General features: G+C 54.5%; 1 protein-coding gene across 10 annotated transcripts in view; it reads right to left on the bottom strand.

Moving 5' to 3' along the window:
- Window positions 1–668: 668 nt before the first annotated feature.
- LOC143022307 (protein groucho-like) overlaps window positions 669–22,377 on the bottom strand; it is a 152,551-nt gene continuing 130,842 nt past the window's right edge. For 7 of the 10 annotated variants that reach the window (XM_076180471.1, XM_076180485.1, XM_076180456.1 and 4 more), the window contains 5 exons: window positions 9,148–9,420; window positions 2,445–2,585; window positions 2,119–2,198; window positions 1,138–2,011; window positions 669–910 (listed from right to left, as the gene is read on the bottom strand). In XM_076180471.1, coding sequence (XP_076036586.1) covers window positions 803–910; window positions 1,138–2,011; window positions 2,119–2,198; window positions 2,445–2,585; window positions 9,148–9,420 — 1,476 coding nt within the window. In that variant the 3' untranslated portion in view covers window positions 669–802. The remainder of the gene's footprint in view (window positions 911–1,137; window positions 2,012–2,118; window positions 2,199–2,444; window positions 2,586–9,147; window positions 9,421–22,377) is intronic. The other 3 variants (XM_076180491.1, XM_076180506.1, XM_076180513.1) reach the window with 3 other exon arrangements.

Below are 22,377 nucleotides of genomic sequence, written 5' to 3'. Positions count from 1 at the left end.
ATGACCAGCGACCGTGTCGTTCGCGCATACAACCCTCTTGCGGTTGTATCCTTTTGTCAAAACAACCCGGAATGCAAACCCTGAGACAAATGTACTTGGTGATCAACCCCTCCAGTCCGCACTGACAAACACTAGTGTTCACCGTCCACAGCGGCTACGACGACGGCGGCGGCTTCTCCTCTTCTCGGTTGATGCACAAGTATTTTGACCGGGAAATCGACAGAAATGGACACAAAGTAGCAACTTGGCGGTAACCTCGTGATATACTGTACAGTCTTGTCTTGGCTCGAGTCTCCAACAACCTCCGTGGCCAAAACTTCGTCCGCGGGACACGACGGAGAAACAGTTGACGAAAAGGCAACGAGTTGATGCAACTAATACTTAATGCCCGTGTTGTTGTTGTTCTTGTAGTAGTAGTCTGTGATTGTGGTTCTTGTAGTGACGGTGGTGATAGTGGTGGTGAACCCGCGGGGCCGGCAAAGGAAGCCGACGGTGGCACCGGCGGTGGTGGTGTTGGGAGACTCTTCTGGCGGCGGCGTCTGCTGCTGCTGCTGCTGCTGCAGGGTGGTGCCCGGCGCTGCGGCATCACCCTGCGCGCCGGCGGCGGCGGCGGCGTCGAGTATGTGCGTGTGGGGAGGTGCGGCGCACTCGCCCCATACATAGTAGAGGCGTGCAGCCCACGTGGTTATATACACTGAGGTGCGGGGGTCACAGCCCCGCAGTCTTGTAGCGACGAGCATTATAACATGGTGTTGGTGTAGGCTTGTCGGTGCTGCTGCTGCTAATGCGGCGTCAGTGCCGCTCAGTAAATCACTTCGTAGACGGTTGCCTTCTTGTCGCCCGACCCCGTGACAATGTACTTGTCGTCCGCAGAGATGTCGCAGCTCAACACCGACGATGACTCCTTCGACTGAGGGCAGAGAAGTAAAACACGATTAGAGTAGGAATTAATACAACATAAAGACTAAATTGCCACATTCATTTAAGTCGTATAATATACACCACTGTGAGCAGAGACTCAGAGCACAACTCTTAAGACAACCCATTAGCCAGTGAGCCCTTTTCTGGATCAAGGAAATATCCCCTTTTTTTAATCCCCAGCCTTAAATTGGATTCAAAGCTAACTAGCCAACTGACCTGGAAGATTGACGCTCCGTAGGGCGTCCTCCAGGCATTGAGGAGGTTGTCCTTGCCCGTGGACACGAACCACTTGCCGGCCGAGGCGAACTTGAGCGAGAGGACGCACGACTCGTGCAGGTGCAGCTGGTACTTGTCCGGCTTGGTCACGTGCAGGACCTCCACGTTGGAGCTCTCCATGCCCACGGCCAGCCAATCGCCCGTCGGGCAGTACCCGAGCGAAAAGATCTGGCTGGTGAAGTCGTGCTGCTGGAGCTGCCGTCCCTCGCGCAGGTCCCACGAGCGGACCGTGTTGTCCAGCCCGCCCGTCCACAGCTTGGTGCCGTCGGGCGAAATGTCGATGCACGAGGCGCCGTCCGTGTGGCCCTGGAACTGCCGCACCAGCGTCTGGTTGTGCAGGTCCCACACCGCGATGTTCCCGTCGCTGCAACAACTGAAACACACCTTGGAGTCCGGGCTGATGGCCAGCGCGTAGCACGCAGGGGCTGAGGAGATGAGCTCGGCCTTTATCCTGGGCGTGGGCGCGGCCAGGTCCCAGATGCTCAGTGTGGAGGCCTCCCCGCCCACGATGAGGGTGCGCATGTCCGGCAAGAGCTTGACGGAGCGTATGTAGTTGTCACGCTGGAGGCAGTCGAGTTGCGAGACGGGGCTCTTGGACCCGGGCTGACTGATGTCCCACACCTTGACGCAGCCTTTGCCTCCCGTGTACACGTACTTGGTCGGGTTGCTGATGGTCACGGCGCACACCACCTCGCCGTGGTGCAGCGTGTTGATCTGGCGGGCGTGGCGGGGAATGCCCGGACCCATCAACGCGTCCGGGGGGAAGGGCACGGGCGCCAGCTGACCGTCACCGGTCACGTGGAAGCTGTACGCACTGGACGGGGAGTCAAAAAGAGAAAATAACGTCAGAAACAATTATGCCAAGAACCATGTGAAGCATCCAGATCATGATAAGGACATGACGAATCAACATTTACTCACGGTTTGCCCGCCGAGCCGTTAGTGGGGATTCCGTTGGCTGTCAACGCCCTCACGCCAGCGTGCTGATCGTAGGCTGAAGCCTGCAGAGAAATGCAAAACAAGAGTGAGTTGGCGAAAGGCCTGCACACTGGCGATGCGCCGCAACAATTTGATTGCAGCTTCAGCAGCTTCAGCAGCAGCAACAACAACAACAACAAGAGCAGCAACAACAACAACACAAACACGAGACTACCCAGTTACCAACAACTTCACACCAATCATACGAGTTAATAACAAGACTACTTTAGTGCCGCATTAGGCAAACCTCGCCGTCTTCGATATCTCACATCGTTGCCTGACGCTCTCTGGGTCCGATCTTGTCCGGTGTGAAGCAAGCTGGGATGCAGATAAGCAGGCTGAGGTATGCGGGCAGAGGCAAACAGACAGGCGGCCATGCTGAGAGGCAGGTCGGGGGGCAGGCATGCATACTGGCAAGCAGATAAGGGCGGCAGATCAAAATCCAGAAAAAGGGGGGCGGGCGGGGGGTAAGCAAGCGGGGAGAAAGACATGCAAATAAGCAAGCGGGCATGCAAAGATGGTCATACTACTACAACTACTACTGACGGAGGGAGATGTGGACGGCGCGCGGCGCGCTCGCCCTCGAACTGGCAGAGTTCGAGGGCACTGCAGCGCTGAGTACAAGGTTGCTGAGACTACTTGGCCGCTGGACACTGCGGCAACGATGCAATCAGGGGGAAGGGGGGAGGGACAGGAAAGACTGCCAACATATACTAAAACGCATACACATTCGGTGTACGTGCGCGTGAGCATAAGTGAGGGTGTGTGTGTGTGTGTGTGTGCGTGTGTGTGTGTGTGTGTGTGTGTGTGTGTGTGTGTGTGTGTGTGTGTGTGAGTGTGTGCGCACAACTGGACACGTAACGTAGGTACTCGTGTACTTTGAATGATCATGGTTAACCTTCTTATGTATGAGAAGTGTGAATGTAACATCATTTCGTGATCTGTCCAAAACGTGGGTTATAACACAAAAGAATAAAGTCAACCAAAGACTGATGACAAAGCAAATCCTACAGATGGATGAACGCAGTGCAAAGATGGGTGAGGGAGTCGATCATCATTATGCGTGTGCAGACGCAGGGGGCGAAACTGAGCAAGTATTGACGATGCCGTGTTAAGTGTATTGCAACATTCATTATTAATGCTCTCTCTCGTGTGTGTGTGTGTGTGTGTGTGTGTGTGTGTGTGTGTGTGTGTGTGTGTGTGTGTGTGTGTGTGTGTGTGTGTGTGTGTGTGTGTGTGTGCGCGCGCTCGTAATGCTTTGAGACTGCCTATTGTGATTCAATGAGGGTACGGTTGGAAGTGTGGTAGACGGTGAGTGTACAAAGTGAGAGAGTTAATGGTGGGCGAGTATGGAGGTATGGTGAGTGAGGCGGTGGACATGGGCGAGGTGGTCGGAAGACGAGAAGAGGATGGTGGGAGAGGAGAGGTGGTGGTGGCGGCAAGGGAAGGTTTGTGGGCGGTAGGCCTCGAACCATGGACAGCAGCACCAGCCATCGTTCTGACATGTGCCTGTCTGCCGCCAGACGATTTTATTCGGAGGGGAACCTTCCATCCTTGAAGGGTTGCCGGTGCAAAGGTTAAATAAGGGACGAGGGTGGGGGGTGGGGGGGTTGTCGTCCAACTGCGTCGGAAAAAAAGTATCCACACAAAGCAGAGGTCGAGATCATAATAAAGGTGGAGGAGGAGGATGAGGAGGTGGTTGTGGTGTCAACAACACCAGTGTTGCGGACGGGGGAGGGAGGGAGGGAGGGAAGGGGGATGGGTGGAGGGATGGCGGTAGACGGAAGGATGTGGTATCATTTGGAAGACGGGTAGAGGTTGAGGAAATGAAAGGTAAAGGGAATGAAAGGTAGAGGAGAAAGAGATGGAGGAGGAGAGGATGTAGAGGGAGGGAATGATAAAGGATGGGAAAGGTAGAGGAAAGAAAAGAGAGGGGTGGAAAAGGAAGAGGGATGGAGAAAGAGGGAGAGGGGGTGGGAAGGAGAGGGAGAGGATAAGGGAAGGAGAGGGAGAGAGTAAGGGAGTGGAGAGGAAGAAAGACAGGGAGAGAAGGAGAAGGTATATAGAGGGAGGGAATGGTAGAGGGTGGGAAAAGTAGAAGGAAGGAGAGGGAGAGGCTGGAAAAGGTAGAGAGAAGGAGAGGGAGAGGGCAAGGGAGCGGAGAGGAAGAAAGACAGGGAGACAGGGAGGGAGGGAGGGAGGGAGGGAGGGAGGGACAAGAGAGAGGGAGAACGAAGAGACGAGGAGGGAGAAAAGGAATGAACGAAGGAGACAGAAAAGGTGGGATAGATAACAGGAGAGAGCTAGAGAAAGTAGAAGGGAAGAGGAAATGGAAGACACGGTGAGGGAAAAAAGTGAGAGGAAGAAGAAAGAGGGCAGGGAAAGAGACGGGGGGAGAGGGAGAGGAGTGGGAAAGGAAGGGAAGGAATGAAGTAATGGGAGGAAGAGAAAGGGAAGAGAGAGAGAGAGGTAGTACGTAACTGGAACGCAGGTGATGTCAAACGGGTGGGGGGGGTGCACATTTTGGGGGAAGGATGAATAACAAGTGTTGCAGGAAAAAAAAAGAGGAAGGGAGAATCTGAATGTATCCACAATAAAGATAGCAAGTGTCACAGCATCGGGGAGGGGGGAGGGAGGGGGGAGTAGGTAAGCGGAGGGTGGGCAAGGCAAGGAGGCAGTCAAGCACGGAGATGATGGCTGTGTGGCACCACCAGGGGATGGATAGATGGATGGATGGATGGATGGATGCGAGGAACACCCAGAGTGCTGACCTCGCGTGTGTTCTGGCTAGCCCCCTCTCCGGACACCTTTTAGTCGGCTGCCAGGGTGCCAGGGTGCCAGGGTGCCAGGGCCACAACTCGGAATCTTCCGGTGCGGCTCAGACCTCCGATCAACAAAACAGGCTGACGTTCAATTTAAGAATCTATTAATGTGTGTGTGTGTGTGTGTGTGTGTGTGTGTGTGTGTGTGTGTGTGTGTGTGTGTGTGTGTGTGTGTGCGTGTGTGTGTGTGTGTGCGTGTGTGTGTGCGCGACAGGAATATATTAAGTCAAGGATGAATCGTGAGAGTTGTTACACTGAAGACGAAGAGTTTGATGGTGACAGTTGAAAGGTGTGACGGGGAACGTGGAGATGGAGGGAGGAGGAAGGAATAAGGAGGAAGGAGGGAGGAGGAAGGAGTATGGAAGCGTGAAGAAAGGCGGAATGAAGGCGGTCGAGGAGGGGGAAGGGGGAAGGGGGAAGGGGGAAGGGGGTGGGGTGAGCACAAAGACTGTTGTAAAGTTGAGATGGCCGGAGAGGGTAACTGGCGTTCGAGAGATGAGGGGAGAGTGGCAGGAAAGAGAGGCTTCCTTGTGGCCAGAACGAGTGGAGGGAAGAAGTGGAAGGGGCAGAGGGAGGATGCAAGAGGACTGGTTTAAGTGGAAGGATAGTGGGTTATGTGTAGATGTGTGGATCATCGGTGAATAGAAGGATTTACAGAAGAGGTGGAAAGGGGAGAGGGGTGGTCTAATGGGAAAAAGATTCCTTCTCCCTCTCTCTCTCTTGGATAATGCGTGGAAAAATGTGCACAAAAATGGATTGGGAATTGATTAAAAGGGTGGAGAGGGTGTGTGTGTGTGGGGGGGGGGTAAAGGGGTTGTGTTATGTGGAGGGCAGGCGTTAGGGGAGGCAGAAGAGTAGCGTCCGAAGGAAAGAGGTGGTGGAAGGGGGAGTCGGGGGAGGAAAGAGGTTGGTAAAGGTTGAAAGCGATGAGAGGTGGGGAGGAAACGGGGGGACGGTGTGCAGGGGGGGGGGAAGAGAGGAATGGCGTATGTGGGGAAGACGTGTGGATGCAATGTGGGGGAGGGCTGATGCCACACAGGGTGGGTGGAAATGGGGAGCGCCCCTGGTAGGTACACGGGGTGAGGGTGGGGGAGGGGGGGTGAACGAGGGCCACAGGTAGCTGGGAAAGTGGTGGTGGTGGTGCCACGGGGGACGGGGAGGGGGGAAGGAGGGGTAGCCGCAGGTGCGGTGGACGCTAAGACAGGAAAGTGGGGGAGCTGGAGGTGGACGGCGGGAGGTGGAAGGGCTGAGGGAAGGTGGAGGTCGGGGAGCGGCGGTGGAAGTACAGAAGATGCATGGTGGAACGGGGGGTGGATGTGGAAGAGGGGTGAGAAGTAGGAAAAGGGCTAGAAGGTAGGGGGGTGGAAGAACGGGTAGAGTGGAAGGTGGTGGTGGTGGTGGTGGGTGTGGACGGGTGGAAAGGGATACAGGATGGGGGGGGGGAATGGACGAGAAGACTCCAAAGGAGAGTACCGTCAGACTGAAGAGGAGGAAGAAGAAGAAGGGAGGAAATGAAGCGGAAAAAGAGTAAACGTGGAGGGGTAGGCTGGGGAGGGGAGGGGGAAGGAGGGCGCACGCACGCACGCACGGCAGAGGGAAATTCAGTTTGCGCCGGGATCAGGGGGATTAGCTCAACAGGGCGAAGAGGCGGAGGAGGAGGAGGAGGACCCGTGTGAAGGACAGAGGAGGAGGAGGAGGAGGAGGCAGGAGAAATGAGGAGGAGGAAGAGGAGAAAGGACGGGGAAAGTAGGAGGGGGAAAAGAGGAGAAAGGAGGAGAAAGGAGGAGGGGGTAGAAAGGAAGGAAGACGAGGAAGGAGGAGGAAGTTGAAGAAGGGGCAAGGAGTTGGGGGAGGAAGAAAAGGGCAAGGCCGAGGAGGAGGAGGAGGAGGAGGAGGAGGAGGAGGAGGAGGAGGAGGAGGAGGAGGAGGAGAAAGAACGAGGTCCAAGGGATGCGAGATACTTACAGACTAGTTTACCAGCATTTCGTGAGGAGGAAGGGGAAGGAAGAACGAGGGAGAACGGAGGAGGAAGAGGACGAAGGAACAGGAAGGAAAGAGAGAGGAGTAGGAGGAAGGAAGGATGGAGAGAAGAGTAGGAAGGAAGGAAGGATATGGGGAATAGGGGGAAGAGAGGGAAGAGGAAGGATGAGGGAGGGTGAAGAAGGATGAGGAAAAAGGGCGAGGGAGAAGGAAAGAGGAGGAAGAAGGACGAGGGTGGATACGATGGATAAATGGAGGAAGGACGAGGAAGGAAGAGGAGGAGGCTGAAGACGGGGGAGCAGGAACGGGAAGGATGAAGAGGAGAAGGAGAAGGGTGGAAGATGCCGAGGGAGAAGGGGTATGTATATGTGGGGGGAGGGGGAGGGGGAGGGGGAGGGGGTGTTGGTAAGCTGGAGAGGTTTGTAGGTGACCCGATGGAGTTAACGGGGCGGGGGATTTAGACCACCGGTTGTAGCGGAAAGGAGGGATGGAGGGATGGTGGGAGGGAGGGAGGGAGGGATACAGAGGCCAAAATAAACGGATACATGTGAGAGCGAAGTACAGACATGACATGACAGTCTAGGTCGAGTGGAATGGCAGGCATGGAGGGGTTGGGAGGGGTGGGGGTGGGGGTGGTCCGATTTGCAAATGTTACCTGGTAACAAAGAACAATTTCATGAAATTAAAAAATTGGGAAACGATCCCGTAATGGCTAGACTATCCTTGATGACACGTAGTTCAGCACCAGAATAAATAAGCAAGTAAATGAATAATCAGTGAGCCCGGGGAAGGTCAGTGGTGTGTATGTGGTACGTATGACGAGGAGAGAGAAAGAGATGTGTGGCAACAGCAGGGTGTTGCCGCCGCTGCTGCTGCTCCTGCTGGGAGCGGGTGTCGCGTGGGTGTGACGCATAACTCTGAAGGCAACAGGTGTCTGTACACATGTGAAACATCTGAATGCGCCGCTACTCAACTGTGATTGACAGGCGCGTATCGAGTAAATGTACGGATATCACGGGAGCAAATGTAATCAGGTTCAAATACTGGTAACATCATCATCACTGGTATCATGTGTGCTCATCACGAAGGTTACACGTATGGCATGGTATGGTATGGAGTGGATGGAGTGTGGTGTGGTGTGGTATGGTAAGGTACGGGGGTTTAAAAAGGGTCGACTACACGATTTTCTGCCCAGTGCGAAAATGAGTTTCTAATAAGGTGTGTTTGTGTGTGTTTGTTTGTGTGTGTGTGTGTGTGTGTGTGTGTGTGTGTGTGTGTGTGTGTGTGTGTGTGTGTGCGCGCGCGCGCTGTGGGGGTAAGAGAGAGACAAGAGAGTAGGAAGAAAAAGAAAAAGAGAGAGGAGAGTGATCCGGGGAGAGAAGAACAAGAAGAGAAGGAGAGATATGAGAGACGAGAGATGAGAGGGAGGGTGAGAGAAAGAGAAGGGAAGACCAGGGAAGGGAAGGAGAGAGATGAGGAGAGAGCAGGGAGGAGAAAAAATAGTGAGAGGAAGAGAGAAGAGAAAAGGTGAGAAGGGAGAAGGAGAGAGAAGCGAGGGAGAGAACGCGAGGTAAAAAGAGAGTGGGAGATGGTGGAAAGAAGTGAGGGTGGGAGAGGAGAGAGAAGAGAAAGGGTGGGAGAGAAGGGAAAGGGTGGAGAAAAGAGGTAGAAAAGAAGGAGAGGGAGAGGGAGAGAGAGGGGGAGAGAGAGAGAGAAAGAGAGAGAGTTTGGTATATTTTGGTGGAAACGTGTTCAGCAACCCTTTTTGAGAGGACTCAGTGTTCAAAGTGCGCATGAAGACGGCAACGGTGTGTGTATGTGCGTGCGTGCGTGTGTGTGTGTGTGTGTGTGTGTGTGTGTGTGTGTGTGTGTGTGTGTGTGTGTGTGTGTGTGTGTGTGCCTGAGCACTGTGACTCGTGTAATACAGCAACGTTTGGTGTGATTTGCAAGTTTTGGCCGAATTAACTTTAATGACTGGTTTGGCGCTCCACTCGCGGCCAGAGAGAGCGCCTGCTACCATTTGTTGTCATCTGGTATATACTGACTGACTGATTGTGTGCGTGGCACTGTACAAGGAAGCGTTGGTGGTGAGAGAGTGGTAGTAGTGGTGGTAGTGTTGGTGTGTGGGGAAAGTAGTTTGGTGGGCGGACACGGTGGTGCGACGACTTACCGGGGGCCGGAGGTAGTTGTTAGGGTGTCCCGGGGGGTAGGCGTTATTGGGGGGGAGGTCAGGCCGGGGCGGGTGGGGACCGTGAGGGCCGTGGGGGGGGAGTTCGGGGCGAGGAGGGGCGCCGCCCGGCATGTAGGGTGAGGGGGGGTAGTGGGGGCCGCCACCGCCACCCCCTGGGGCACCGGGGGGCTTGACACCAGAGGAGCCGGGGGTCGAGGGCGCGCCGCTCCCACCCCCGGTCGTCTTGGACGTGGGGGTGGCGCGGGGGTCACCCTGCAAAACATCAAACAAAAACAAAACAAAACAAAATGAGGGGCGGGTTCGGGTAGAGGGCGGCAAGAGAACAAGAAGATGAAATGGTACAAGAAACAACAACATCGACAACAAACAACAACAACAAACAACAACAATAACAACGTGTGGTGGAGGGCGCACAAGTCCACAGCCCCACACCCACACGCACCTTGCAGACATCAACCAGAACAAGTTAAGGGAAAAAAATAATAACATCAACCGGGACAAGAACAAGAGTAATAATGATAGGGGGAGCAAGGAGCAAGAGTGGGGATGCGGGTTGTGTGCTGTACGGCCCGGGGGTGTTGTACGCATGCGCAAAGGCTCCCCCGACTTGGCCCGGTCCACGTGGTTGGTCGGGTCACACGGAACACCACGGTGGTGGGTTGGTTACTAGGTACATATAGTCCTGGACCTCTTGGCTTTATGTACAACGCTCATGCTGACAACCAACAAGCCTCCCTCCCCCTCCCACCCTACTACACCTATTTCTATTTCACCATCACTTCATACACAAGCCTACAAAACGCAACACACACACACACATACATACACACGCGCACACACACAGACACAGACACGCGCAAACACACAGACACAGACACGCGCGCGCAAACACACACACACACACAAAGAACAACGAGCCCTGCCTATCTTCCCTAGGGGTCTATTCTGCTTTTATTACAATGTGAAACTCGAAACATTGTTGACAAGCCAAACAATGGTCGATGAAATCAAAGAGGCAAGAAAATGTTTCGCGGTCTTCTGCGACAATGTACCAAAGACACGCAACAATAGGCACACAAACATACGCAAAACACTAACGACGCACGCAAAACAAGTCCTGCACACACATTGACTTGAAACGCAAAGGTGTACTAAGTATAGTGTCTGCAGTTACCTCGGATCCAACGTATAAATACACCACAAAAAAGGTACCCTATAATCATTGGCACTATCACAGGCGAAGACCACAATGACCATAATCAAGAGATGGGCCAACGGAAAACTTAAAATAAACGGAAGAAGAAAGGAAATGTAAACGAGAATAATGGTTACATAAGAACATAAGAATAAAGGAGACTGCAAGAGACCATAAGGCCTACACTAGGCAGCTCCGTTACAGTAAAGGAGATCGAGCTGGGCAGGCAGGCAAGCAGGCAGGCAGGCAGGCAGGCAGGCAGGGTTGCCGGCCGCCAAGGCAGGCGATCCGGCAGGCCGGGGGCCCGAAGCGCGCGTGGCTTAGCTACCTCTAAGGGCGGCGTCGTGCACACAACGGGGGGCAGTGGGGGCTAGAGGGACTGTCTGTGAGTGTGTGTGCATAGAGGGGACAGTGGGGGGCTGTCTGTGTGTGGGTGTGTGTGCATAGAGGGGGCAGTGGGGGGCTGGAGGGACTGTCTGTGAGTGTGAGTGTGTGTGCATAGAGGGGGCAGTGGGGGGCTGGAGGGACTGTCTGTGTGTGTATGTGCGCGCGTGTGTGCACAGAGGGGGCAGTGGGGGGCTGGAGGAACTGTGTGTGTGTGTGTGTGTGTGTGTGTGTGTGTGTGTGTGTGTGTGTGTGTGTGTGTTTGTGTGTGTGTGTCAAAAATCTATGGATGGGTTGAAAATGGTCTGTGTGAGGAGTCGATACTCTTGTGAATGGACAGTGTGGGCGGAGGAGGGTGGTAAAAGGCGAGAAAGGAAATTACGGGGTGGGAGGGGGGAGCAGAGATGGGAGGAGGAGGAAATGGGAGTGTTCGAGAAAGGGAGGGGGAGGGGAGTCGCGTGTGGGAGGGGGTGGGGGAGAGAAATGAAGAGGACTTGGAATGTCGAAGGTTCAAAAAGTGGGAATAGGGGGGGAAGGGGGGAGAGGAGTGGGTTGCGGCGATTGTGGTGGACACACCGTGTGAGCGCGCGCGCGCGCGCGCATGGCGAGGGAAAAATAGAAGAGGAGGAGGAGGAGGAGGGAAAGTTGGATGGGAGAGCAAGGACAAAAGGACGAGGAAAAGGTGGGGGGGGGGAGGAAAAGGAGTGAAGATGGAAAGGGAAGGGGGGAGGAAAAGGAGTGAAGATGGATATTGGGAAGGGGGGAGGAAAATGATGGGAACATGAAGGAACAGAGGATGCGGCAAAGAAATGGGGAAGAAGTAAGAGGGAGGGAGGGAGAGGGAGGGAGAGGGAGGGAGGGGGGAGGGAGGAGTAAGGTGGGAACAGGTGAGGTGCAGGAAGGAAAGAGGAAGGAACGGGTCAGTGGGAGGAGAGTGAAGTGGGAGAGAGTACAGACAGGGGTAGACGGGTAAGAGGACAGACGGGGGAAGAAGAGGGAGGAGGAAGGATGGGGAGGAAGGAGGAGGAAGGAGGAGGAAGGAGGAGGAAGGGGGGAGGAGGAGGAGGAGGAGGAGGAGAATATGGGTGGGGAAAGAGAAGGGAGGAAGAGGATGCAAAGGGAGTGGAGGAAGGAGGAAAAGAAGGAAGAGGGGGAAGCACAAGGGGAGAGAAAGGAAGAAGGAAGAGAGAGGACGAAAGGAAGGAGGACGAAAGGAAGGAGGACGGAAAGAAGGTGAGAAGGAAAGAGAAGGAGGGAGGAAGACAGGGAAGGTAGAGGAGGGAGAGGAGAGAGGTGGGAGAGGAGTAGGAGTAGAGAGAGGAGGAAGAGGAAAGAGGAGGAAGAGGAAGGAGAAAAGAGGAAGAGGAGAGATGAGGAAGAGGAGAGATGAGGAAGAGGAGAAAGGAGGAAGAGGAGGGAAGAGGAAGAGAAAACAAGATGAAGAGGTGAGAGGAGAGGAGGAGAGGAAAGAGGAGAGAGGAGGAAGAGGCGAGGAGAGGAAAGGAAGAGGAAAGAGGAGGGAGATGAGTAGAGAGAAGAGTAAGAGGAAGAGGAGAGAGGAGGAGAGGGAGAGGAAGAGGAGAGAGGAGGAAGAGGAGAGAGGAGGAAGAGGAGAGAGGAGGAAGGAGAGAGAGGAGGAAGGAGAGAGAGGAGGAAGGAGAGGAGGAAGAGGAGAGGAGGAAGAGAGGAAGAGGAGAGGAGGAAGAGGAAAGAGTTGAGAGGAAGAGGAAAGAGGAGAGAGGAGGATGAGGAAAGAGGAGGATGAGGAATGAGGCGGAGAGAGGAGGATGAGGAAAGAGGAGGAAAAGGAGAGAGGAGGAAAAGGAGAGAGGAGGATGAGGAGAGGAGGATGAGGAGAGGAGGATGAGGAGAGAAGGAAGAGGAGAGTGGGAAGAGGAGATAGGAGGATGAGAGGAGAAGGATGAGGAGAGGAGGATGAGGAGAGATGGAAGAGGAGATAGGAGGAAGAGGAGATAGGAGGAAGAGAGGGAGTGGGAAGAGTAGAGAGGAGGAATAGGAGTAGAGAGGAGGATGAGGAGATAGGAGGGTGAGGGGAGGAGGAGGAGGAGAGGAGGATGAGGGGAGGAGGATGAGGGGAGGAGGATGAGGAGAGGAGGATGAGGACAGGAGGAAGAGGAGATAGGAGGAAGAGAGGGAATGGAAAGAGGAGAGAGGAGGAATAGGAGGAGAGAGGAAGTAGAGAGGAGAGACGGAAGAGGAGAGATGGGGAAGGGGAGGAAGAGGAGGAAGAGGAGGTAGTAGAAGAGAGCGGGAGAAGAGGAGGAGGAATAAGAGAGAGGAGGAGAGAGGAGAGAGGAGGAAGAGGAGACAGGAGGAAGAGAGGGGGCAGAGGAGAGAGGGCAGACGAGAGAGGGGGTAGACGAGAAAGAGGGAAGAGGAGAGAGGAGGAAGAGGAGAGGAAAAAGGTGAGGGAAGGAAGCGGAGAGAGGAGGAAGAGGAGAGAGGAGGAGAGAGGAGGAAGAGGAAGGAGGAAGAGGAGAGATGAGGAAGAGGAAGAGAGGGGGCAGAGGAGAGAGGGGTAAGACGAGAGAGGGGGAAGAGGAGAGAGGAGGAAGAGGAGAGAGGAGGAAGAGGAGAGAGGAGGAAGAGGAGAGAGGAGGAAGAGGAGAGAGGAGAAAGAGGGAGGAGGAAGAGGAGATATGAGGAAGAGGAGAGATGAGGAAGAGGAGAAGAAAGAAAAGGAGATAGGAGGAAGAGGAGAGAGGAGAAAGTAAAGGAAGATGAAGATGACAAGAAGGAAGATGAGAGGAGGAACAGGAGGGAGGAAAGAGGAAGATGAGAGGTGGAAGAGGAGGGAGGAGGGAGGAGGAAGAGGAGAGTGGAGGGAGGAGGAAGAGGAGAGTGGAGGGAGGAGGAAGAGGAGAGAGGAAGAAGAGGAGAGAGGAGGAAGAGCAGAGAGGAGGAAAAGGAGAGAGGAGGAAGAGGAGAGGGGAGGAAGAGGAGAGGGGAGGAAGAGGAGAGGGGAGGAAGAGGAGAGGGGAAGAAGAGGAGAGAGGAGGGAGATGAGAAAGGGGGAAGAGGAAGAGGAGAGAGGAGGAAGAGGGGAGATGAGGAAGAGGGAGGAGGAAGATGAGGGAGGAGGAAGAGGAGGAGGAGGAAAAGGATAGGAGGAAGAGGAAAGAGAAGGAGAGAGGAAAGAGGAGGAAGAGGAGGGAGGAGGATAGGGACGGAGGAGGATAGAGAGGGAGGAGGATAGGGAGGGAGGAGGATAGGGAGGGAGGAGGATAGTGAGGGAGGGAGATAGGGAGGGAGGGGGACAGTGAAGGAGGAGGATAGGGAGGGAGGAGGACAGGGAGGAGGACAGGGAGGGAGGATGAAGAGGATGGATTGGAAGGGGGGAGGAGGAGGAGGAGGAGGAGGAGGAGGACGATGAAAGGGGAAGGAGAGCTGGAGGAGGAGGACATAATAAGACGTGGAAGGGTGAGGAGGAGGGGTGAGGAGGAGGAGTCAGGAGGGGTGAGGAGGAGGAGGAGGAGGAGGAGGAGGAGGAGTAGGAGGAGAAGAAGAAGGAGGAGGAGGAGATGAGGAGGAGGAATGTGGATAGTGTATTGGGAAACCGTGGAGATGTACAAAAACGAGCGGCGGTCTGTGGGGGGGAGGGGGAGTAAGAAGACTGACGGGGAAGAAAGAGGCGATGTGGGTGGAAGGAAAGAAGGGACGAGGTAGTCCACGTAGAGAAGGGGGAAGGAGGGCGAGGGGAACGGGCTAAGGACACGGGGTACAAAGCGATGGGGGGAGGGGGGTAAGGAGGACAAATGAAGGCAAAGTGTAGTAGGGGGGCCAGGGGGCGCGAAGAAAGGGATACAGGGTGGGTGGGGGGGGGCGAATGGAGCACGGGTGGATTGGCAGGGGTTGGGGTTAAGGTGTGCTGCGACGAGATAGGTGGAGCCACCCGGGATGGATCGGGGGAGAGTAGAGGGACACGGTGTCACGGAGTGTGCAGTTCGACGAGTTGTGTGCGATCAGGCTGGGCTGCACAGAGTTCGTTGGGTCCAGGAGGGGAAGGAGAGACCCAGTTGGAGAGCAGAGGGGGTGGTAGAAATGCAATGGCCCGGAATTGGAGGTGGGGGGGGGAGGGGTCGTAAAGGAAAAGGCAACAACGACAAAAAAAAAGAGAGAGAGAGAGAAATCACAGGAAAACGGGAGGAAATAAAACGGGAAGGAACGAAAGCTGAAGTGAACGTTGTGATGGATAATTACAAAATAAAATCTTATGAAATGTGTGCCTGGAAAACCCGCAGCCCCACAGAGGCTGGCGACGGCATCTGTGCCCTCTCTCGCATAACAGAGCTCTCCGGGAAGAAGCTTTGGATTGTTGTCTCAGCTGTGTGTGTTTGTGTGTGTGGGGAGGGGAGGGGGCGTTTCTGTCTTCGCCCACTAAAAGTAGTCGTAGGAGGAAGAGGTGGGGGTGTAGTCGCCAGCTGTCAACATTCCTCAATGTGATAAGGTGGAGGAAATGTGATTTGATCTCGAGAGATCCCGTGCCCGATCTGGAGACAAAATGCCATAACTCCAGATGGAGGTGACGAGGGGTCTGACGGATTTTGAAAAAGGGCACCAGGCGGCACCACCACGTACATCATCAACCCCCCCCCACCCCGTCCATTGTGCACCACCACCAGCACCTCCACTAGAGGGGTACCCGCCATTGATCCTGTATCATATCAAGTGGAGAAAGAGAGAGAGAGAGAGAGAAAGGAGAGAGGGAGAGAGAGAGAGAGAAGGAGAGAGGGAGAGAAAGGAGAGAGATGGAAAGAGGGAAAGAGAAAAAAGAGGGAGGAAGAGAGGGAGGGAGAGGGAGAGAGAGAATGGTGTGGTGATAAAACAATGGTATGGAGGGAGAAAGCAGAGGAGTAGACAGCAGCATGGAGGGAGGAAGCAGAGAAATATATGGTATGGAGATAATACAGAAGGAGCGAGAGAGGAGCGAGAGGGGAGGAGAGGAGAGAGGATGAATATTGTAACCAAAGTTTAGGAGAAGAGTAGAGAGGAGGGGAAGAAGTGGAACGGGAAGAGACGGGAAGGAAGAGACTGGAACGCGGAGGTAAAGGAGAAGGAGGGGGGAATGGGAAAGAGGAAAGGGTAGTAGGGAGATGAGGAGGGAGACAAGAATAGGAAGGTAAAGGAGGGGAAGGAAAGAGGGAGAGATGAGGGTTAGGGAGGGATGCGGAAGGTTGAAGAGAGATAAGGAGGGATGAGGAGCACGTCAGAGTGAAAAGAAGGGATGAGGAGGGGAAGGGAGGGAAGCGGAGGGAGGTGAGGACACGACAGAAGTGGAAACTGGGGAGAAGGTGCGAGAGCGCTGGGAAAGAAGAGGGGAGAGGAGAGGAGGGAAGATGACGGGAAAGGAGGGGAGGAGGACAGGGCTGTGGGGAAAGGAGTGAGTGGGGAGAGAAGGGAGTGGTGGGGAGAGAGGAAAGGAGTGGGGAAAATGGAGGGAAGATATGACGGGCTATGGAAGAGGAGAGAAGAGGAGAGAGGAGGTGGAAAGGAGAGAACCGAGCAGAGAGGAGAGTGGAAGGGAGATATGGGAGAATCGAGGGAGAGTTGAGGGGGGAATGAGGGTGAACTGAGGGGGGAAGGGAAGTGTGGGAAGAGGCAGAGTGGAGCCATGAGGGAGAGAGTGATGAGACATATAGGAGAGGGAGAAGGATAGATGAGAGGGAGTGGTGGGGGGGGCGAAAGAAACGCGCTGGGAAGGGGGAAATAAGGAGGAGGAGGAGGAGGAGGAGGAGGAGGAGGAGGAGGAGGGGAAGGGGAGGGTGTTGGGGGGAAGGGAAGAAGAGGAAGAGGATAAGGGAATGAAAGAAGTTGGGAGGGAAAGGGGAGGGGAGGGAGCAGGAGGAGGAATGACAGGATGAGGGGTACAACAAGATAGAAAAGGAGAAAGGGAGGATAAGGGAAGAACTGAGAGGGGAGAAAGGGGAAGGTTGAATGGGGAAAGGAGGGAAGAGGGGAGAAAGGGGGGCAGAGAGGGGGGAAGAGGAGGGCAGAGAGGGGGGAAGAGGAGGGCAGAGAGAAGGGGGAAAGGGGAGGGGAGCTGAGAAGAGGGGATAAAGAGGGAAAAAGAGAGGAGGCGAATAGAGGAGATGGATTGGGGAGGGGATGGAGGAGAGGGGAAATGAGAGAGCGGAGATGGGAAGAGAAGGGAATGGAAATGGAGAGTGGGGTGGAGAGGGGAATTAGAGGTGAAATGAGAGGGGGCGTCAAGAGGGGAGATGATGGGAGGAGAGGGGAGAGAAGATGAGAGGGGATGAGGGGAGACGAGGATAAGATAGGAGAGGGAGGGAGGAAGAAGAAGAAGAAGAAGGCCGAGGACAAGAGCAGGGGAAAGAAGTGGAGGGGAAGGGATTGAAGAGGGGAGTGGGAGAGGAGCGAGGGGAGAGGTGAGGGGAAAACGAGGGGAGAGGTGAGGGAAGAGGCAAGGGGAGAGACGAGGGGAAATACGAAGTGAGCGGGAAGGGGAGCCGGAAAGGAATGTGGGGAGCGAAGGGGGAAACGGAAAGGGAACGTGGGGAGAGAAGGGGACTGGGTGGGGGGGAAGGGAGAGGGGAAAGGAGAAGGGGCCTGGGAGGGGAGCAGAACGAGGGGCTGGGGAGCATGAAGGGGAGAGGGGCGCGAAAATAGGAGTGGGGAAGAGAAAGGGGCAGAGGGGAGAAGGGTGAGCGGAGAGGGGATCGGGAAGGGGAGAGGGAAGGGGAGAGGGGAGCAGGAAACGAGAGGGTAATAGAATGTGAGAAGAGGCAAGTGGGGAGGAGAGTGGAAAGGAGGAGGGGACACGCGATAGGTGGGGGCGCCGGCCAGAGGAGGAAGGGAAGAATTAAGAATAAGGAGAGGAGAGAAGAGAGGAGGGGGGTCGAGGGGAAGGCAAGGGGGAGGAAAGAGGAGAAGAGGTTAAGTGGGGAAGGGAAACGTGGAGAGGGGAAAAGGGGAGAGGGTAAAAGGGTAACATGGAGAGTGGGAAGAAGGGGGGAGGGGAGGAGGAAGAGAGGGGGAGGAAGGGTAGAGGGGGAGAAGGGGGAAAGGGGAGATGGGGAGGAGAGGAGTGGGAATGGGCTAGGAGAGAGGGGTGTGAGGGATGCGGGGATAAAAGGGGACGAAGGCAAGTGGGAAGGTGGAGGACTACGAGATTGAGGAGGATTGAGGAGGAGGAGGAGGAGGAGATCGAGGAGGAGGAGTAGGAAGGGCCAAAAAAGGATACGACAGTAATGAGAGGCGTGGGAGAAAAGGAGGAAGTAGAAGAGGAAGTGGGAGAATAGGAGGAGGAGGAGGGAGGGAGGGAGGGGAAGGGGAAAGTGGGGGGTGGGTGGATACGAAAATGCAGCTGAAGATCAAACAGGGAGAGAGAGGGGGAGAGGGAGAGAGAGGGAGTTAAAGGTTTAAGGAAAGTGGGAGAAAAACGGGATGGAACTGAAATGGAACGAAAGAATAGGATGATTGGGAAGGGAGGAAGCAAGAGGGGGAAGTGAGGACAAAGAGGAGGAGGAGGAGGAGGAGGAGGAGGAAAAGGGAACGGTCGAAGGAGGCAAGAGGAGGAAAGGCGATGAAAGGCAGGAGGGTAGAGGAGGGGAGAGGAAGAAAAGAGAACGAAAGAAAAGTAGGGGAGGGGACGGCAGTAGATGCAAGAGAGAGAGAGAGAGAGAGAGAGAGAGAGAGAGAGAGAGAGAGAGAGAAGGGTGCGAGGGAAGGGGAGCAGGAGGAGGAAGCACTGGATGGAAACGTGGGAGGGAAGGAAAGGGAGTGGACAGCAGAGGGCGGCTGACGAGGGGGGAAGGAGGAGGAGGAGGAGGAGGAGGAGGAGGAGGAGGAGGAGGAGGAGGAGGAGAGGAAGGGAGAGGGTGGAATAAGAAGGGAGACAATGAAACTGAAGGAGAGGAAAGGAGAGGAATGAGGAAAGAGGGGGGAAAGGAGAGAGGGGGACTGTGCACAGGGGAGGTGAGGGGACGGACGGGAAGGGAAGGGAAGAGGAGGTGAGGGGAGAGGGGAGGGGAAGAGGGGAGGGGAAGAGGGGAGTGAAGGGGGGGTGGAGGAAGGAAGAGGCCCTGTGCGAGACCAGGAAGAATGGTCAGACAGAATGAAGGGCGGAGGAAGAATGGTGAGGAAGAGAAGAGGAGGGCACGTGAGGAGAGGCAAGAAGACTCGGAAGAAAGTAGTCTCCCATTAGGAGGGCGGGAGGAGAGGAGAAGGGAGGTGTGGAAGGAGGGTTGAATATCTTCGTAAAAGTTTGGTTGAGGGTGGAGAATGGGGGGGGGGCGAGTATGTGACGGAGGGCTTTTGGAGTGACAACGCCAGGCAAGTGCAGGAGAGGAGGAGGAGGATATATTATATACTAAAACTGGATGATGATGATGATAAGGATGAGGATGAGCCAAAAGCATAGGGAGGGAGGCGCTCTACCACCGACCAACCAGCAGCACCCTATTATTACGCAACAGAACGCAAAAGCCGAAAGGTTTCCCCACACCGCCAAACCAGAGAGGTATGGATGATGGAAGCTCATAATTATGTACAGCAATACAAAAACGCAACAAAAAAAGTACTCTTGAACACAAAACGAAAATCCACATCACATGTAACATAAAAGGGAATAATATCAAATACGTGCTGGAAGAACACAAATTGGCCTTACTTGAAAACACATAATTATCATCAACATGTGTAACAAAATAAATAAAATTCAAAACAATCAATTGTGGGGACAAGAAAAAAAAATGTAATTGGCATTTCTGCAAAAAAAATCTAAAAACTGCAAATAATAGAAATAATAAATGTAATCATGGTAGTAGTAGCAGTGGTAACAATAATAATAACAACAACAACAATAATAAAATAATAATAATAAACAAAACAGTGAGCAGGGTCATCTCCAACGACCGCCAACTCCCCCCCCCCTTGTACACAGTTTACCTTTTTTAATGATAATTTACGACTCGCCGTGGGGGGAGAAGGAGGGAGGACGGGAGTGGGGGGGGGCCACGAGCATTAGTGATGCGGGACGGGAGGAGGGCGGGAAGGAGGCGACAATCCCGGTTGAATCTGTAAGAGTGAGTGCGGAAGAGGGGAGGGCAAAGCGGGCGGACGGGCAGGCAGGCAGGCAGGCAGGTAGGTATGAACCCGTGCCATACGAGCGAATGGCAATATGACAGACAGGTGGTTGCCGTAGTGTCAGGCTGGCGTGCCATGCGGTCAAGTGGACGTCTGTCACGGGGGGAAAAGGGAGGCTGTCTTGTGTTCGTCGTCGGGTGCCAGGTCATGCGGGCATCAGTCGAGGACAAAATCCTCCTACTATCTACGGTTCCCGCTTGTGCCAAATTCCGAGAGACCGTCGAATTCAATGTTCCAAACGCGCCCTCGAGTTTTGTAGACTACTCCCAACCCCGCAGCAGCTGGCAATGGTCATCGGGACCTCCCCCACTGATCTTTCGGGGAAGATGCATGTCTGCGCTCTCTTAGTACAAGGTCTTCCATGTCACCGGCTGGCTCAAAATAGTACAAGACTTGGGGGCGGTCGAGGTTTGTCAGCTCTCCTTGTGGTCGGGCAAATATGGATGATAGAAAGATCTTGGGCCCCAGTCCCTAAGAGGGCCCGCGAGGCTACTACGCCTCCACGTGAGAAGTTTTTTTTTTTTTTTTTTTTTTTTTTTTTGGGGGGGGGGATCTTTCAGGCGACCTCGTACAACCGCCCCCTTACACCTCCGCCTGGAGATGCTGCAACCGGCTTCCGTACTAAAGCCGGACTTCGACTGTATTTCTTCTACATTTTCACACGGCTCGATGGTGTGGTGGTACCGCGTTTATCTAACGATCCAAGTTCAAGTCCCGCCCAGGGCTGAAATTTGCGGCATCGCCACACTGCGGCCCAGCACTCCAATTCTGGCCGACAAGATTGTGTTATTGTGTGCGTGGCATTAGCCCTACATCGGGCCATACATGTACTCTGAGCTCTCATCCGGGAGAGTCTGTCGATTGCGAGTCCAACGTTACGTGATCGCTTCAAGACCATGGAGAGCAAACAACCGGCGACGGCTCCCCCTCCCTCCCTCCCTCCCTTCCCACAACAGTCCAACACTTCTTCCCAAAGATAACTATGGAAGGGACAAAGGATCGATGGCAGTCCTCTTGGGCTACGGGTTTCCAGTCAATGAAATTGGAGGCACTGTACGGAAAAATGTACCAAATAATCAGGAAAAAAAAAAATGCACAACAAAATCCTCGGGATGTTCCAAGACTGTCACGACTGTAGCGAGTCGGGTCGGGTCGGGTCGGGTCGGGTGGCACCTGGAGAGGGGTCTCTCTGGGCGATGCAGGTCACTAAAGAGTCTCTGTCTGTTTGTGTGTTTGTGTTTGTGTTTGTGTGTGTGTGTGTGTGTGTGTGTGTGTGTGTGTGTGTGTGTGTGTGTGTGACCATGTTCGAGGGCCAAGTCGTCAACTGCAGTGTCAGATGGTGAGACGTCAGGGGATGACGTGTGCCATGCGGTGCAGCAGCTGCAATGTCGTCGTCGTCGTCGTCGTTAGGCGTCGATACTTTGGTTGTGCGTGTCAAGCGCCAATGTGCAGACACCACGAGGGTGTCACACGCGGCAGTCCATCACACTTGGTCGTCGTCGTCGTCATCGTCGTGCGCATCATCGCAACATGATGACGCGGACCTGATGCGCAAGAGAGAGATGCAGCGAGGAAGGAATCGTGTATCGGCAGGTAAAGCGACTGGTGGCGACGACAGGGACCCGGAGAGTCGCCCCGCTAACCCGTCCTACGCACGGTGACCCCTCCCGTCACCTACAACGTTCTGCACCTGCTGCTCTAGGGCCTGGCCTCTCGACGCCTCCACTTCACCCCGACCATGTCTTCCCCGCCTTAACACATCGGGTCTTCAAGTAAACTTTTTTTTTTTTTTTTGTTCTGTTCTGATCGACGCCGTAGGCCGAAGGCAGTTGTGGCACCGGACCACTCGATGGACACGCCGTCGCTTAACTACCAAAATTCCAAACCCCTCGGCTCCTATGAATGATGGTCTGACCTACACTGACGAGTCCTTTCGATGCTCTTCACCTGACACGTTCTTTCCTCGGTTCCCGCCGGGCGATTCGATCCGGGCGAGGGAGCCCCTCCTCTCCCACCCCCACCCCTCTCTGCCCGGCGAAAGGAAGGAGGGAGAGTGGGAGCGCTCACCACCACCACCACCGGAGTCCAAATGGAGCCCTCGCGACTCTTCCCCTCGCCCCCCGCCTCGCCCCTCCAACTCTACTCCAACAAATCAAAAGTACTTCACACAGCCCCGACTTCTTCAAGGACTCCAACATCCACCCTACGCCAACACTACGTCGCCTTAACCTCTCGAACAAGGGCTAGTAGTTTTTTTTTTTTTTTTTTTTTTTGTCCACTTGGAACCATCTACTGCTGCTGCTGTTGGTGGGCAAAACAAAATCTCCCCGATAGGAAAGAAATGGGTTTGAAGTAATTACCGACCCATTTCTACACATTTGTTGTTGGACCTCACCCTACTGGTACTCATCCCCGATGTTGAGTCGCCTATGCGGAGAAAAAAAAAAAAATATATATATATATATATATTTAAGATTATTTCAGACAAATGAGAGAGAATGTGG

Source organism: Oratosquilla oratoria, chromosome 3, assembly GCF_046742065.1.
Source record: "Oratosquilla oratoria isolate Oo_2021 chromosome 3, ASM4674206v1, whole genome shotgun sequence".
Taxonomy (NCBI): Eukaryota; Metazoa; Arthropoda; class Malacostraca; order Stomatopoda; family Squillidae; genus Oratosquilla; species Oratosquilla oratoria.
Note: the sequence above shows the minus strand (reverse complement) of the source record. Positions and strands in the feature narration are given on the sequence as shown.